This window comes from Dermacentor albipictus, chromosome 5 (assembly GCF_038994185.2).
Source record: "Dermacentor albipictus isolate Rhodes 1998 colony chromosome 5, USDA_Dalb.pri_finalv2, whole genome shotgun sequence".
NCBI lineage: Eukaryota > Metazoa > Arthropoda > Arachnida > Ixodida > Ixodidae > Dermacentor > Dermacentor albipictus.
In genome coordinates this window covers 117,110,040-117,124,710 of record NC_091825.1, presented here as the reverse complement: position 1 = coordinate 117,124,710, position 14,671 = coordinate 117,110,040, and the positions used below count along the sequence as shown (strand labels likewise).

The 14,671-nt window shown below is 43.8% G+C and overlaps 4 protein-coding genes across 5 annotated transcripts in view; 1 reads left to right on the top strand and 3 right to left on the bottom strand.

Moving 5' to 3' along the window:
- Positions 1-771: 771 nt before the first annotated feature.
- On the bottom strand, positions 772-2,442 carry LOC135916137 (uncharacterized). The gene is made up of 3 exons (XM_065449402.1): positions 2,037-2,442; positions 1,808-1,954; positions 772-962 (listed from the first exon to the last, which is right to left on the bottom strand). The coding sequence occupies exons 1-3, from the start codon at positions 2,190-2,192 to the stop codon at positions 813-815; spliced, it is 453 nt and encodes a 150-aa protein (XP_065305474.1). The 5' UTR covers positions 2,193-2,442; the 3' UTR covers positions 772-812.
- A 1,696-nt stretch (positions 2,443-4,138) lies between these two features.
- On the bottom strand, positions 4,139-5,558 carry LOC135916136 (uncharacterized). Its single transcript, XM_065449401.1, has 3 exons — positions 5,276-5,558; positions 5,030-5,203; positions 4,139-4,356 (listed from the first exon to the last, which is right to left on the bottom strand). The coding sequence occupies exons 1-3, from the start codon at positions 5,369-5,371 to the stop codon at positions 4,177-4,179; spliced, it is 450 nt and encodes a 149-aa protein (XP_065305473.1). The 5' UTR covers positions 5,372-5,558; the 3' UTR covers positions 4,139-4,176.
- A 1,419-nt stretch (positions 5,559-6,977) lies between these two features.
- Positions 6,978-8,647, bottom strand: LOC135916126 (uncharacterized). The gene is made up of 3 exons (XM_065449381.2): positions 8,242-8,647; positions 8,013-8,159; positions 6,978-7,168 (listed from the first exon to the last, which is right to left on the bottom strand). Exons 1-3 carry the CDS (start codon positions 8,395-8,397, stop codon positions 7,019-7,021), a joined length of 453 nt encoding a protein of 150 aa, XP_065305453.1. The 5' UTR covers positions 8,398-8,647; the 3' UTR covers positions 6,978-7,018.
- Positions 8,648-9,209: 562 nt separating this feature from the next.
- Positions 9,210-14,671, top strand: part of LOC135916125 (cyclin-dependent kinase 16-like) — a 173,617-nt gene continuing 168,155 nt past the window's right edge. Inside the window, exon 1 of one of the 2 annotated variants that reach the window (XM_065449376.1) lies at positions 9,210-9,574. The gene's annotated coding sequence lies outside the window, so the exon portion shown is untranslated. Of the gene's footprint in view, positions 9,575-9,597; positions 10,006-14,671 lie in introns of those variants that run through there. The other variant, XM_065449377.1, reaches the window with a different exon arrangement.

Genomic DNA, 14,671 nt, shown 5'->3' with positions numbered 1-14,671 from the left:
GCGGTTTTCGGCACCGGTTATTGCTGGCGCTTCTACAGTTTGCACGCCTTCATGTCCTCGTCGTTTTCGCCCCATTGCAGGCTGGGCATTATATTTCAAGCTGTCCCCACGCAGTTTTGTGACCTCTTTACCTTACATTCGGCCCCCAACGTCCAAGCTTTCGAAACACAGATATTCTGCTTAAAGTAAGCTAATTGCGTGTGTAGGAAGGCTAGCTGACTTGAGGAATTGCGCAATTTGTCCATTGCATCTCCCCCCCTCTCCATCGCCAAGTTTCCGGCGGAATACTGCACCAGTGCACATATTTAGTCGAGCTTCTCCTGGTGTGCAGGTCTTGATCTCATATATATATATATATATATACATATATATATATACATTGGGTATGTTGATTGTCACCTTAATTCCAATGTAAGTTTTTGTCTATTGCGTCTACGAAAAAAAAAAAATTCTGGGGTCTTACGGGCCAAATTAAACCACGATATGATTATGAAGCCCGCCGTATATGTGGCCCCCGAATTAATATTGACCACCTGGGCTTCTTCAACGTGCACACACGTGGTGCGCGAGCGTTAATCATTGCATTTTCGCCTCCATCGAAATGCGGCCGTCGCGGACGGGAGTCTCACCCGCGACCTCGTGCTTAGCAGCGCCCTTAACGCGGCGGGTTACGATCGCACTTACTGTACCGCTATCATCTAATATTTATGGTCTGTATCTCAAACGTACAATGAAGATATACTTTGTCGCTTTGTTTCTTTTATTGAACAATTACATACGAATCCTTTAGCCGAGTGCCTTCCACGCTACAGTCATTGTTTCTTTGATGTGCTCTCTTTGTCGATTTCGGCGATGCCCTGGAGGGCACCGTATATCTCAGGCACCAGCTCGAAGACTGTCTTCCTCTTGTTCTCGAGGTACCTCTTCGCAGTAAGCAAGAACTCTTCCTCTGGCTTTGCGACCTTAAAAAAAAAAAAAACACAAACGAAAATATAGGTAACCACGTCTTATGGCATGGGCAAGAACATGTTAAGAGGAAGCTTTAGCTCAGGCCAAACTCCGACGCGGCCTATTCAAATACATGCAAAACGCAAAAACGTCTTTCTGAGATAACCCCTGGACCGATTTTTATGACATTTGTTGAATTTGAGAGAGAAAGTTAAATTCGTGTGACTGTTAGAAGCGCAATTTGATTTTCGAAATTCCGAGAAAAGTAGAAGCACCAAGTTTGCAATATGATAGCTCTGCACCATGAACAGATATCGTGGTTCTGTAAACGGCATCCACTAGATCACTGAAAGCGGACAAATTCGACATGTCATATTATATCTTAAGTGAATTTGTCACGTTGTGTACAAGGGTTCTGCAAAAGCTGTATTTCCATATCACTAAATTTTTTATATTTATGTGTAACATACCAATCTTAATTGTCCGCCTTACGTGTACTATTAGATGCAATTCACATAATTGTGATATCATTTTTCATTGTTGAGTTACAGTTTTAAACTTGATAGTATCGGTTTCTGAACATTTATGATCTTTGCCAATTTTTAATAATTTATTCACGACCTAAATCAGAAATTCGAAACAAGCAGACCCTAAATTTTAAGTATTTCTTTTAAATGCAACAAACCTCGTGAAATTTGGTGCGGTGGTTGCCGAGCAACACGCATTGTCCTTTTACATGCATTTAGATAGGAGCGCCCGAGCTAAAGCCTCCTCAAAAACAAAAGCGGACGATGGTGCGGCAAATAACGGCAGTTGTAATATTAACTGCGAACATATATATATGCGACGTGGTTAATACATCTCTTTCTAGTGCCTCTTGAACGTTGATCAGGCATGTTTCCGCCGTCGTAGTTTGCTGTTGCAGTTGGCTCAAAAGCTCCTCGAAGGTCTTTTCAGCATTGCTGAACATGCCTGCTTGAGATTCCTCCTGAATAGGCGTGGTGTCCTGAGTGCAGAATAAAAAAAGGAGCAAAATGAAAGTATCAAACGAATATTCAGCTGAATGGCTGATTGAACTAGCATCGAACCTGAACCGGCGCAGCCTCTTCAACATCAGAGTTGCACAAATCGTCCTCCTTGTTTGCTCCTTGTTGGCGATCGTCCTCACGTGCTCGTTTGATTCTGCTTCCTCCGGACTCGAAGGAACTGTCAACACCTTGCCTTTTCACACCTTTCCGATTCATTTTGCCGAGATAGTTTGTAGTTCAAACTAAAGTGTAAAGTGTAATGGTCTAGGCGTCTAGTTCAAGTCCAATCGCTTAGCTATCGTACAGTACGTCGCTCCAACGCTCGTCCGTAACGCTACGCCGTTTCGGAGCTTGAAATTTGAAAGACTCTTCGCAGCTATACTGTGTCATCTGTGCAAGTCTCAATAAATTACGTGGTTGCAACAAACGGCGAGAGAAACTGCACCATTTTTAAACGTCGCGCTGCTGTTTGTATTTGCAACGATTTGCATTTTGAGCGTGAATTAAGGACAACAGTGCCATCTTTCGAAGAATAAACAAAGCATACACTGCACGTTACACAGCCTTAAAGATTTTAATGCACGGCAGTGCGCTGTTGTATATCTCGGAGGCAACGCAAAACTTGTGGATTGGATAAATAAGTAATATAACGCGTATGTTGGCTGGTCTTCTACCTCACCACACAATTTATACGAGCTATTTGTAATACTTGGAACAGCGATCACTCTCGACGTCCACATCGTGTCTAACGTAACCTTACAGTGGATATATTTTTACGCAAGGGTGCGTTTTTGCAGACTGTGATCTTAAATCGACACAGGTACCAGTCATATATATATTTGCGCGTTTGGTACTTCTGCAAAATTGCGGCTAAATTTACCAAGAATCGTCGATGGCTTCGTGAAAAAAATTAAACTATGGAGCTTTCACATGTGATGAAACCACGATGTGACGATGATGCACGCCGTAGTGAGGAACTCCGGAAATTTGGACCACCTGGGGTTCCTTAACGCGCACCTAAATCTAAGTACACGGGTGTTATCGCATTTCGCCCCAATCGAAACGCGGCCGCTGTGGCCGGGATTCGATCTCGCTGTCTCGTACTGAGCAGCTCAACACGATAGCCACTAAGCAACCACGGCGGGTTAATGCTTCCGGACTGTTTTATTCGCAGATAATCTTTGAACGTTCTATTGCACATTCGACTAGCTTGAGGTCGCAAAACTGGCATACTTTCTGTCCATGCAGGGGGCGTATGTTCTCGCACAGTCTCTGTTCTCGGCAGCATAGTAGCAAGAGCTTGGTGGCGCAAGCCACCGCCCCGTTCCAAAGGGGACGCTCATAACATACATCCATCCATCTATCCATCGCTGTCGGCGACGTCACTTTCAGTGAGCGTTTATTGGCACGGTTGATTGAGCACTACGTCACGCGAAAGCGGTGGTACCTTCGCAAGTGATCGTTCGAGGACACGTCACCAGATCTGTGGCCCGTGTATAGTAAGTGCATGTATAGTGAACTCCGCGAAATATCCACAGCCCAGTTATTTAAATGATCTCCGAGTACTCAACCGTAGTCTGCCACCCCGTGAAGCTTAAGATTCGTGAAACAATCTCACTAACACAACACCGGAAGAGGGAAGGAGGGGCACGTATTTATTTATTTGTTTATTTATTTTGAGCGACACTGCTCGCAATGGCAGTACTCTCATTGACAGGCGAATCTGTCGCCCTAACAATGTGTAACAGCTCTGCAAGCAGTACGCATAGATGTGACCTTGAAACGTGTACGTAGCCTCCGCATATGCGAACCTTTCCATGCACTCAGAATATAACTGCTGCGAGCTTGCACAGAGGAATCGGGAACTGTTGTTATAGCTTGATTGCTATATATATATATATGGCCTCGCTCAAATATCTAGGTCGTCAGTGCTCCAGTCATTTAAAGAGGTGTACTTCGTAGCTGGTGCGGTATGCATACGGTCTAACATTTGAAACAGTTCACGAAAAGGAAAAAAAAAAAAAACAGTCACCCATCCGAATGTTGCCCGAATTAAGCTAAAGCAAACACATATACAGGTTTCTCAGAAAAACCGCGCAGGACCGCGCAAGCCCCTCCAATGTACAATACGGATTAAGAGAAAGCCTTTATTCTCGTGCCGTTTGCTTTATTCGACAACACAAACGCACAAAAGCCTCGTTCACGCCAGTGCGTTCCAAGTGGCCTCCATCGCGTCTTTGACGGTGTCTCGCATCTTGTCGTGCTCGGCGATTCTCTGCAGGGCGCCGTTGATCTCCGACACGATCTCGAAGACTGTTTTTCTTTTGTAGTCGAAGTACCTTCTCGCAGACTTTACGAACTCGTCCACCGCCTCTGCAACCTTGTGAACAGACAAGAGAGAGAGGGGGAATAAAAAAAAAAGATATATAATGAGAGTGGCAGCCTCAACTGTAGTTGATTTCTACGTAATGCAAAGCATTAATGATTTGTGAATAACCACTGAATGATTAATGTAACCCTTGTGTTGCGAACGATTACGTAGAGGTTATATGATGCAGTGTTTAATAATAATAATAATAATAATAATAATAAGTAGTAGTAGTAGTAGTAGTAGTAGTAGTAGTCCTAGTAGTAGTAGTAGTAGTAGTAGTAGTAGTAGTAGTAACAACATTATCTATCCTTTTCAAACGAAAGGGCAGAGGGGAAAGGGGGGGGAGTGGTCTACTCGATTTTAATGGTAAGATATTTGGAAGCACATAATTTTATGCGGGTGAAACACGGCGTACTTTCAATCGTGATCGAAAGTGGCGGTGTGACACCGCTATTATACTAGCTATCGCCGGACTCGGCCCACCAAAATGGCACACCTGCAATAAAGTGGCTGCGCTCAGCGTAGAGTGAATCGCAATAATAAATGTGAAGTGTTAATTAACCTGAATTGCTGGCAATAGCTTAAGTATCATAAACGGACGATGGGCCCAAGCTAGAATACGGCCGCATTTATAGTGAATAACGTACGTCGATGAAGCGAATAAAGAAAACGCAGCCCAGACCTGTGCGCCAGCGGTTTCCTGTATGCCGGACAGGTACAGCTCCTCGATGTCAGTCTGCTGTTTAATCTCGCTCAAAATTTTTCCGACTTCTTCGCAGATCCTGTCAACGTCGCCGCTGGGCTCCTTGCCTCTGCCAACCTGAGGAGATCCTTCTTGTTGACGGAAGTTCGGGTCCTAAATGAAAGAAATACGAGCAAAATAAACATGAATGGATTCCTTTTTGTTTGTTTTATTGACTCACGGTACCTGAACTAGCGAAGCCATTTCAGCATCGTAGGAATTGTCATCCTGGCTGGCTTCTTGCGGGTGCTCGTCGCGGCGCTCCTTGCCTATTTGACTCATTTTGTCAGAACGGTTTAACGTTCAGTTAACGACCAAATTTCACTGTTGCTGTAATCTATACACTAACTCTGCTAAATCAGATCGTGCCTCGCTTTTATGGCTGCGGCAATGGCGCACAAGGTACAGAAGCTGTCGTCTGCTACGCTACGTCGTCACATCGTTACGGCGTCGTGGTTACGGCATTTCGGAAATAATAAATATATTACTCGTAGCTCTGTTACGTTATCTGTGCGAGTCGCAAGGTAATATGTCTTTGAGAGAAAGAGTGAGACAAATAAAACCGTTTCAAAAAGTCGCGCTGCTGAGGTTTAGGCGATTTAGGCGATTGTAGGGCCATCTGCCGAAAATAAAACAAAGCGTACGCTGCTCGTCACACGGCCTCTGAGATTACAACGCCACACGGCAACGCGTGGTGTTATAATGCACTCTACTTGACGATACTTGTAAGTGATGCGCTAGTACGCAAGAGTGTGAGGCTGGTTAGGCCGATAAATAAATAAATAAATAAATAAATAAATAAATAAATAAATAAAAAACTAACAAAAAACCATGTCTTCTTTTTTTTCTTTCGTTTTTATTTTCCCGAAATTCGACCTACTCCATTTGTCCGTGGTCTGGCCCATAGAGTTTCCTACAATACTTGTAGGAAACTCTATGGTCTGGCCTTTATCTCCAAACTAAAATACGTGTTCTGTGGTTGTATATATATAATACACTATGTAACAAGCTAACGCATGAAATCAGCGAAACAAAACAATGAAGAAACATGTGTTACCAATATCACAAAGCGAACCTGATTGGCTTCCTAAATGGATATGATATGTTTGAAAGCGCGGTTTTCGGCACCGGTTATTGCTGGCGCTTCTACAGTTTGCACGCCTTCATGTCCTCGTCGTTTTCGCCCCATTGCAGGCTGGGCATTATATTTCAAGCTGTCCCCACGCAGTTTTGTGACCTCTTTACCTTACATTCGGCCCCCAACGTCCAAGCTTTCGAAACACAGATATTCTGCTTAAAGTAAGCTAATTGCGTGTGTAGGAAGGCTAGCTGACTTGAGGAATTGCGCAATTTGTCCATTGCATCTCCCCCCCTCTCCATCGCCAAGTTTCCGGCGGAATACTGCACCAGTGCACATATTTAGTCGAGCTTCTCCTGGTGTGCAGGTCTTGATCTCATATATATATATATATATATACATATATATATATACATTGGGTATGTTGATTGTCACCTTAATTCCAATGTAAGTTTTTGTCTATTGCGTCTACGAAAAAAAAAAAAAAATTCTGGGGTCTTACGGGCCAAATTAAACCACGATATGATTATGAAGCCCGCCGTATATGTGGACCCCGGATTAATATTGACCACCTGGGCTTCTTCAACGTGCACACACGTGGTGCGCGAGCGTTAATCATTGCATTTTCGCCTCCATCGAAATGCGGCCGTCGCGGACGGGAGTCTCACCCGCGACCTCGTGCTTAGCAGCGCCCTTAACGCGGCGGGTTACGATCGCACTTACTGTACCGCTATCATCTAATATTTATGGTCTGTATCTCAAACGTACAATGAAGATATACTTTGTCGCTTTGTTTCTTTTATTGAACAATTACATACGAATCCTTTAGCCGAGTGCCTTCCACGCTACAGTCATTGTTTCTTTGATGTGCTCTCTTTGTCGATTTCGGCGATGCCCTGGAGGGCACCGTATATCTCAGGCACCAGCTCGAAGACTGTCTTCCTCTTGTTCTCGAGGTACCTCTTCGCAGTAAGCAAGAACTCTTCCTCTGGCTTTGCGACCTTAAAAAAAAAAAAACACAAACGAAAATATAGGTAACCACGTCTTATGGCATGGGCAAGAACATGTTAAGAGGAAGCTTTAGCTCAGGCCAAACTCCGACGCGGCCTATTCAAATACATGCAAAACGCAAAAACGTCTTTCTGAGATAACCCCTGGACCGATTTTTATGACATTTGTTGAATTTGAGAGAGAAAGTTAAATTCGTGTGACTGTTAGAAGCGCAATTTGATTTTCGAAATTCCGAGAAAAGTAGAAGCACCAAGTTTGCAATATGATAGCTCTGCACCATGAACAGATATCGTGGTTCTGTAAACGGCATCCACTAGATCACTGAAAGCGGACAAATTCGACATGTCATATTATATCTTAAGTGAATTTGTCACGTTGTGTACAAGGGTTCTGCAAAAGCTGTATTTCCATATCACTAAATTTTTTAAATTTATGTGTAACATACCAATCTTAATTGTCCGCCTTACGTGTACTATTAGATGCAATTCACATAATTGTGATATCATTTTTCATTGTTGAGTTACAGTTTTAAACTTGATAGTATCGGTTTCTGAACATTTATGATCTTTGCCAATTTTTAATAATTTATTCACGACCTAAATCAGAAATTCGAAACAAGCAGACCCTAAATTTTAAGTATTTCTTTTAAATGCAACAAACCTCGTGAAATTTGGTGCGGTGGTTGCCGAGCAACACGCATTGTCCTTTTACATGCATTTAGATAGGAGCGCCCGAGCTAAAGCCTCCTCAAAAACAAAAGCGGACGATGGTGCGGCAAATAACGGCAGTTGTAATATTAACTGCGAACATATATATATGCGACGTGGTTAATACATCTCTTTCTAGTGCCTCTTGAATGTTGATCAGGCATGTTTCCGCCGTCGTAGTTTGCTGTTGCAGTTGGCTCAAAAGCTCCTCGAAGGTCTTTTCAGCATTGCTGAACATGCCTGCTTGAGATTCCTCCTGAATAGGCGTGGTGTCCTGAGTGGAGAATAAAAAAAGGAGCAAAATGAAAGTATCAAACGAATATTCAGCTGAATGGCTGATTGAACTAGCATCGAACCTGAACCGGCGCAGCCTCTTCAACATAAGAGTTGCACAAATCGTCGTCCTTGTTTGCTCCTTGTTGGCGATCGTCCTCACGTGCTCGTTTGATTCTGCTTCCTCCGGACTCGAAGGAACTGTCAACACCTTGCCTTTTCACACCTTTCCGATTCATTTTGCCGAGATAGTTTGTAGTTCAAACTAAAGTGTACTGGTCTAGGCGTCTAGTTCAAGTCCAATCGCTTAGCTATCGTACAGTACGTCGCTCTAACGCTCGTCCGTAACCCTACGCCGTTTCGGAGCTTGAAATTTGAAAGACTCTTCGCAGCTATACTGTGTCATCTGTGCAAGTCTCAATAAATTACGTGGTTGCAACAAACGGCGAGAGAAACTGCACCACTTTTAAACGTCGCGCTGCTGTTTGTATTTGCAACGATTTGCATTTTGAGCGTGAAGGACAACAGTGCCATCTTTCGAAGAATAAACAAAGCATACACTGCACGTTACACAGCCTTAGAGACTTTAATGCACGGCAGTGCGCCGTTGTATATCTTGGAGGCTACGCAAAACTTGTGGATTGGATAAAGAAGTAATATAACGCGAATGCTGGCTGTTCTTGTACCTCACCACACAATATAAACCGGCTACTTGCAATACTTGCAATCACGATCACTCACGACCGGCATATCGCGTCTAACGTAACCTTACAGTGGATATATTTTTACGCAAGGGTACGTACGTTTTTGCAGATTGTGATTTTAAATCGCCAAAAGTACCAGTCATATATGCGCGGGTTTGGTACTTCGGCAAAATTGGGGCTGAAAGTACCAAAATATTAATATCACACTTGATTTGTTCAAGGCTGTATCGCAATCCCCAATCAGAATTGTGGGAAATGTGTGGTGGTCTCTGTTGCATTCCCTTTTTGTGGGTGGCTTCATCTCGTCTGGGAAGGGGCACTGCTATTATATCCTTTTTCTTTTGTCTTCCTGACTCACTTCTCTATATCTGCAGGGGAAACCCTGCCGTGACTAACGCGTTCAGAACCCCTCATTCGACCTACATCCACGGGACTGCGCTGAGAGCCACAAGTTGTCCGTTTAACGTCGTCGCGGTCGCACGTATTAGCCGCACTTAACCATTTAGCCGGTACAAGGAGTCGCCGCATCACTAGTCGACATCGTAAGAAAGGGCCCAAAACTCCTCGTCGTCCGGCGCGCGAAATCGAAAACCAAGAAAAGAGCTTCAAAAAGTCGCGCTGCGGGTTTTTGTTGTGTCACGTGACGTAGCAGGTGGCAGCAAAACGCAACGCACGACGGGATCGGGTTGGGCATGAGATCGCCGTGTGACAGGTGAGGCCTAGTTTTTAAGCATTTTTTCGCGATTTCGCGCTTCTGCTACGGTCGCGGTCGGCCGGACAACGACGCGAGTGGTATGCGCAGCCAGCACGAGCGACGGACGACGCCTGTCCCGATAGCGCACGCGAAATAGACGCGCGTGTGTACGCGTCCGTCTCGTGGCCGCAGCAAGCGGCATGACTCAACGTCAACGCTGGTTCGAGCCGTCAGTTTCACCAACGAATCGCCCTAAGCTCGGCGCTCAAATTACTCGCCACATTTCTCAAAGCACGCGTGGGTCTTGCCGGCGATCGTCTGCTAATTATGTATTTGCAACCGCGGCTGCTACGTGCCGCTCGTGATGCGTTGCTGTCGCAAGTTTGAAGTTTTCCCAACTTGGGGCTGCATACCTGCTGGGACCACCTCCCACTTTTGCGAGCTCACAGGTGCGCTATTGCACATCCGTTTGATTTCTTGCGTGCAGTGTGGGGCGAACTTTCTTTTCGGTCAGTGGTCGCGACGTGGCTCGCTGAAGCTGTTTTCTTTTTTTTTTCTTCTCTCTCTGTTTGGGTGTGGTGTTTCGCAATAGTAATCGGTTTTTATCGAGTATCGTGATCTCAGCTCAGAGCAGGAGGAAGGAAGAAAAGAATAATAGACGTCACGGACTTTCAGTTTGTGTGCCCATCGCCTTGGCGGCGAAACTGGCACGCTTTTTGTCAGAACTCGCCAAGGACGACGGCAGCTGGACTGGATTTAGCATGCATTTCCGTCGGGATCGGCGAAGTACCGGATTGCATTGCTCCCTCCGATTTTTCCCTTTCTCTTTCTTCTTTCTTTGCGATGAATCTGTGCGATTATTTACTCGATGTTGTTATGCAAATGTTTGAAACCACCGCACTTTGCCTTCATAGTGAGTGTAGCGGCGCTGCTTATGACACGTGCCGAAATATTGCACGTAATTATAGACGAACAAGTTGCGATGCAAACCAGGATTTATTGCTGTGGTTGAAATTGATGCGCGCAACTAGCGATGTGCATAGCGAAGGGTATTGCGAGTGGTGTGAAAAAAAAAAAAAAAGAACGCGCTTGTTGCGGGTTTCGATCGTAACAGGTTAACTTTGCGTTCATTGTGAAAAAAAAAAAAAAGTCAAAGAAAGAACGAGAGATAAACGGCGCGAAGCAAACCTTCCATTTTCTGTCAACGTTAGCGCTTGCAGTGGCGAAAGGACATCCGTTATTATTATTTTTTTTTCTTTCGTAAGAGGGAGGTGGTCGGAAGGTTGGGTGTGGTTTACACCTTTTCCTGTTGCGCGAATTCCTTGGAGCGAATATCAGCATTTCATTCGATGTTGTAGGATGATTATGATCATTCCGTTATGGCCCCTCAAAAGCTGGCTGCACAACCTGGGTCGCAAAGCGTTATATATAAAAAAAAAAGCAACATCCCACACGTATTTGTGGCTTATGCAAGTGTCCACAGGTGTCATCAATGCGCCTAAAAACCGTTGCTGTTCGGCTTGCCTAAGTCTGTTTGTGCTGATCATTGAGCATTACCAGCACATCGCAATAGTAAATTAAGAAGCAAATAATGTCAGCAAACTAACGATGAGCAGTTGCCACAACACTTGTGTCGTTGATGGTTCTGCCGCTCAGCCATTGAAGGCGTGAAAGTATGTGACACCAGTACAACTGTAACACTGTTAGTAGCAGTAAATCTACAGCGGCAGCCAAATTCTTGTGAACATGTGTCTTGATGATTGGAAGCAGGTGTTAAATTAAGATAATATATTCAGGCCTTCTGATGGGCCATCTTCTATGTGTCAACGAAGCGAGCCATCTGTGCCTACTTGAATTTTTCAACAGCATCGGTTTAGTTTCGCAGCTGGGAATGGGCCCTTCAGATGCAAATTCTCGCTTATCTGCATCCTACCAGTAATTCGCATTGTTCCTTTCATACCACTCTTTCTCCCATCTTCATTCGACAGTAGGTTTGCTTTTACATAGCATCATCTTTATGCATTACCATATTTTCCTTTTGTGCATTCACTGTGAGAGTTTCCACTGCAGTGAGTTCGGAAGCTCTTCCTGTGTATAGTTTGTAAGATGCATTGTTTCACTGTACATATTGAATACACTTCATTTCCTCCCTCTGCAGAGTGGCAGGCGTGCAGGGTTTTACTTCAGGTCAACTTCTCATCTCTCGTTTGACTTTGTCTATTCAGGCGTGCGCATGCAGTACAGTGAAACTTGCCGACGAAAGGAGATAGGTAACGCGTGCGTGTCTGCTGATAGTCCTACACCCCGATCTCGGATCAGACAACAGCAGGTGGTAAAAACACAGCAGAGCAATTCGACTGCTTAAGTTATTATAGGTGCACGTAGATTCATGAATACTGTTGCAGCAAACATTGTACAGGGCATGGTCATAAAGTTGTACCAAACACACGACACAATGCAGCAGGATAGAAAACAAACGGTTTGAAATTCTGCAGGGTACTGGGCAATACAAAAAAATGTCAACAGTGCAGAGAATATGAAGGCAACGCTAGTACTCAGCCTGAATCAAAAAGTATTCCGGCTTTCTTTTTTTTTCTTATACAGCATCCACTAATCTAGGATATGTGTTGTATATGACTACGATTTCATTGCCAATTAATTGAGGGCCTCAGTTTATCCGAGATCAAGCCGAGAGAAGTGAAGTTATGTCTAGGTCATAATGTATGCTGTGAGTTAGGTATATTATGTTATTGAAAGAGAAAAAATTAAAAAAAATCTTGCTTTCAAAGTGATAAATGAAGGCTGCCAGGTTGGGCTTGTAGCATTCAGGAAAACACATCACATTACTGACAGAGAGTAAGTTTCCATAGCACCTATGAATTCTCAGTAAAATTTTTAATGCCTTCATTTGAGTAGTAATTAATAGATATGTATCAATCTTATTTATATGTGGCATTAATGATGCTTATCAGTGTCCCACACCTAATTGCAGTGAGATAAGATTGAATGAGTGCAACAAATTTTCCTCTCTGTCTCTTTCTTATGGTGCCAGGATTATGGTGAAAAGTATATGAAAGTACTTACCTTATAGTAGGGTCAGCATATCTAGTGAATGTGTCTTAATTGTCTGAAATGGGTTAACTTGTTCATTCCCTGTTTGTTTGCCGAACGTGATGTGTAAAGTGTGACGTTCTGGGGGCAGCTATAACCTATTGGAACGTTAGATATTCAGACTTGTACAACTGCAGTGACAGTACATCTTTCCTCTAACATAGAATAACAGCACCAGAGTTCAACTAAAAGAATGAACTTTTCAGTTATCTGCATGCCGTTGACATGAATGTTGCGCAAAACTGCTGTTGCTGTTCATGTGCACCTAGGTGTTATCGCAGTCATACAAGCAGCAGATAGTGAGATGATCTATTGGTCTATTGATCACTCGCACTGTGCATGCAGTGCACACTGAAAGTTTCTGTGCCATTGCCCTTGCACTGACAGTTCTGATTGAAAGGCAGCCTTGAGTTGTGCATCTAGTCTAGCCAAGTTGGGCTGTTTGTGAACGACTCTTACTGTCATATTTAGTGCACTCTCTATGACACAGTTTGCAAAGCTGATTTCTTTTTTTTTTCTGTGTAACAATGTGTGAAGAAGAAAAAAAACTGAACGTCTTTGATTGTGGTTTATAAAGCCAGCGCTCATAACCGCAGTTGCCGTGGGATCCACCAGAAGGCGCAGCTGTAGGCACCACCTGTTGCTGCAATGGCTTTTGAAGCTCATGAAATTTGTCCTATTGTGTTTCTGTGCCACATTAACCTTGCACAACTTACCGTGTCTTTTGTCTCGAGCATAATGAGGACTTCTTCACTTAAGCGGTGCACCTTTCTCTTTTGTCTTGGGATCCGCTTGGCATGCAGCCACTCTGCTGCATTCAATTAACTGCATATGGCACGTGGTGTAAGCTACTAAGAAAGGTTGAATTTAATTGTTGAAAGCTTCCATTAGCAGTCATAGCTTGCAACATCGTCTCCACCTGTTAATAGTCTGCCACATAATTCCTGCTTCACAAAGTGCATTGAAAAGAATATAAGACTGCTGAATAGTGAAGCGTGCAGCAAAGTGCACCCTTTAATCTTCTCATCCCTTTGTCAAAAGCGCCAACAATGAGCTTGCTTTATGTCACTTCCTTTCAAAATTTGGCAATAGAATTGGTTCTGCAGGTAGGAGACATTGTGCAACAGCTAAGTTACTTTTTGGGGCTTGCACCGTAAGAACTCTTCTCGAGTCTGTTCGAAATCACACTTGTAGTAAACTTTGTATGGCGTTGCTTTTCAAGGAGATTTTTCAACTTTGTTTAAAATCGTGAGCCATTCTGTGCTGTGAAGGTAAATGACCAGCGAAGCTGTGTAGCATGCACCAAAGAGGTGACAGAATTTTGAACAGAGGTACGAACACATTTATTGTGTCGATTGGTGGGCATTGCAATGAAAGGTACGCACACACATTTATTTTTATACATCTATGTTTATCTGTATCGTACATTCGTTATATACATTTGTGTTTTCAATTACCGATATATTGAGGCAATGAATTTGAGACTGAAATCACCGTATCAAGTGGCAGAAAGAGGGAAAGTATGGGAATGCTACCATGATGAGCAGCAACAAACCCAGCTGCGGCAGATGACGATCGCGTGAGCAGTGGCAGGAGCCGTTACTGACGATCGTAGTTTTTGCTCACACGGATTTGTTGACGGACACGAAAAATGCACGGAATACCAGCCATAATAAGCTTCGCTGTAAAAAATTCTTGAATATGTCGTCTGAATCGCCTGCGTGCAGGTAGCTGCATATTTGAGCAATGTTCCCATGGTACCATCTCTTGTGTGTTTCTGTGCCAATATGACAGCTGCTCCTTTGCTCCATCTATATATGGGGTAGAACTTTTTGTTGGGCTAGTTGGTGCATGTTACTGAAGTACTAAAGCGCCAAACAGACGACACAAGAAGAGACACGGACGAGTGCTTGTCCGTGTCTCTTCTTGTGTCGTCTGTTTGGCGCTTTAGTACTTAAGTATATATGTGGTGTCTAGATCATAGTAAGGGATGTGACAAAGCAG

Coding starts and splice junctions, on each gene's coding strand:
- LOC135916137 (XM_065449402.1), bottom strand. CDS start 2,192: ATGAATCGGAAAGGTGTGAAAAGGCAAGGTGTTGACAGTTCCTTCGAG. Junction 1,955..2,036: donor AAGAGGCTGCGCCGGTTCAG/GTTCGATGCTAG, acceptor TTCTGCACTCAG/GACACCACGCCTATTCAGGA. Junction 963..1,807: donor AAGAGGCACTAGAAAGAGAT/GTATTAACCACG, acceptor TTTTTTTTTAAG/GTCGCAAAGCCAGAGGAAGA.
- LOC135916126 (XM_065449381.2), bottom strand. CDS start 8,397: ATGAATCGGAAAGGTGTGAAAAGGCAAGGTGTTGACAGTTCCTTCGAG. Junction 8,160..8,241: donor AAGAGGCTGCGCCGGTTCAG/GTTCGATGCTAG, acceptor TTCTCCACTCAG/GACACCACGCCTATTCAGGA. Junction 7,169..8,012: donor AAGAGGCACTAGAAAGAGAT/GTATTAACCACG, acceptor TTTTTTTTTAAG/GTCGCAAAGCCAGAGGAAGA.
- LOC135916136 (XM_065449401.1), bottom strand. CDS start 5,371: ATGAGTCAAATAGGCAAGGAGCGCCGCGACGAGCACCCGCAAGAAGCC. Junction 5,204..5,275: donor AAATGGCTTCGCTAGTTCAG/GTACCGTGAGTC, acceptor TCTTTCATTTAG/GACCCGAACTTCCGTCAACA. Junction 4,357..5,029: donor AGGAAACCGCTGGCGCACAG/GTCTGGGCTGCG, acceptor TCTGTTCACAAG/GTTGCAGAGGCGGTGGACGA.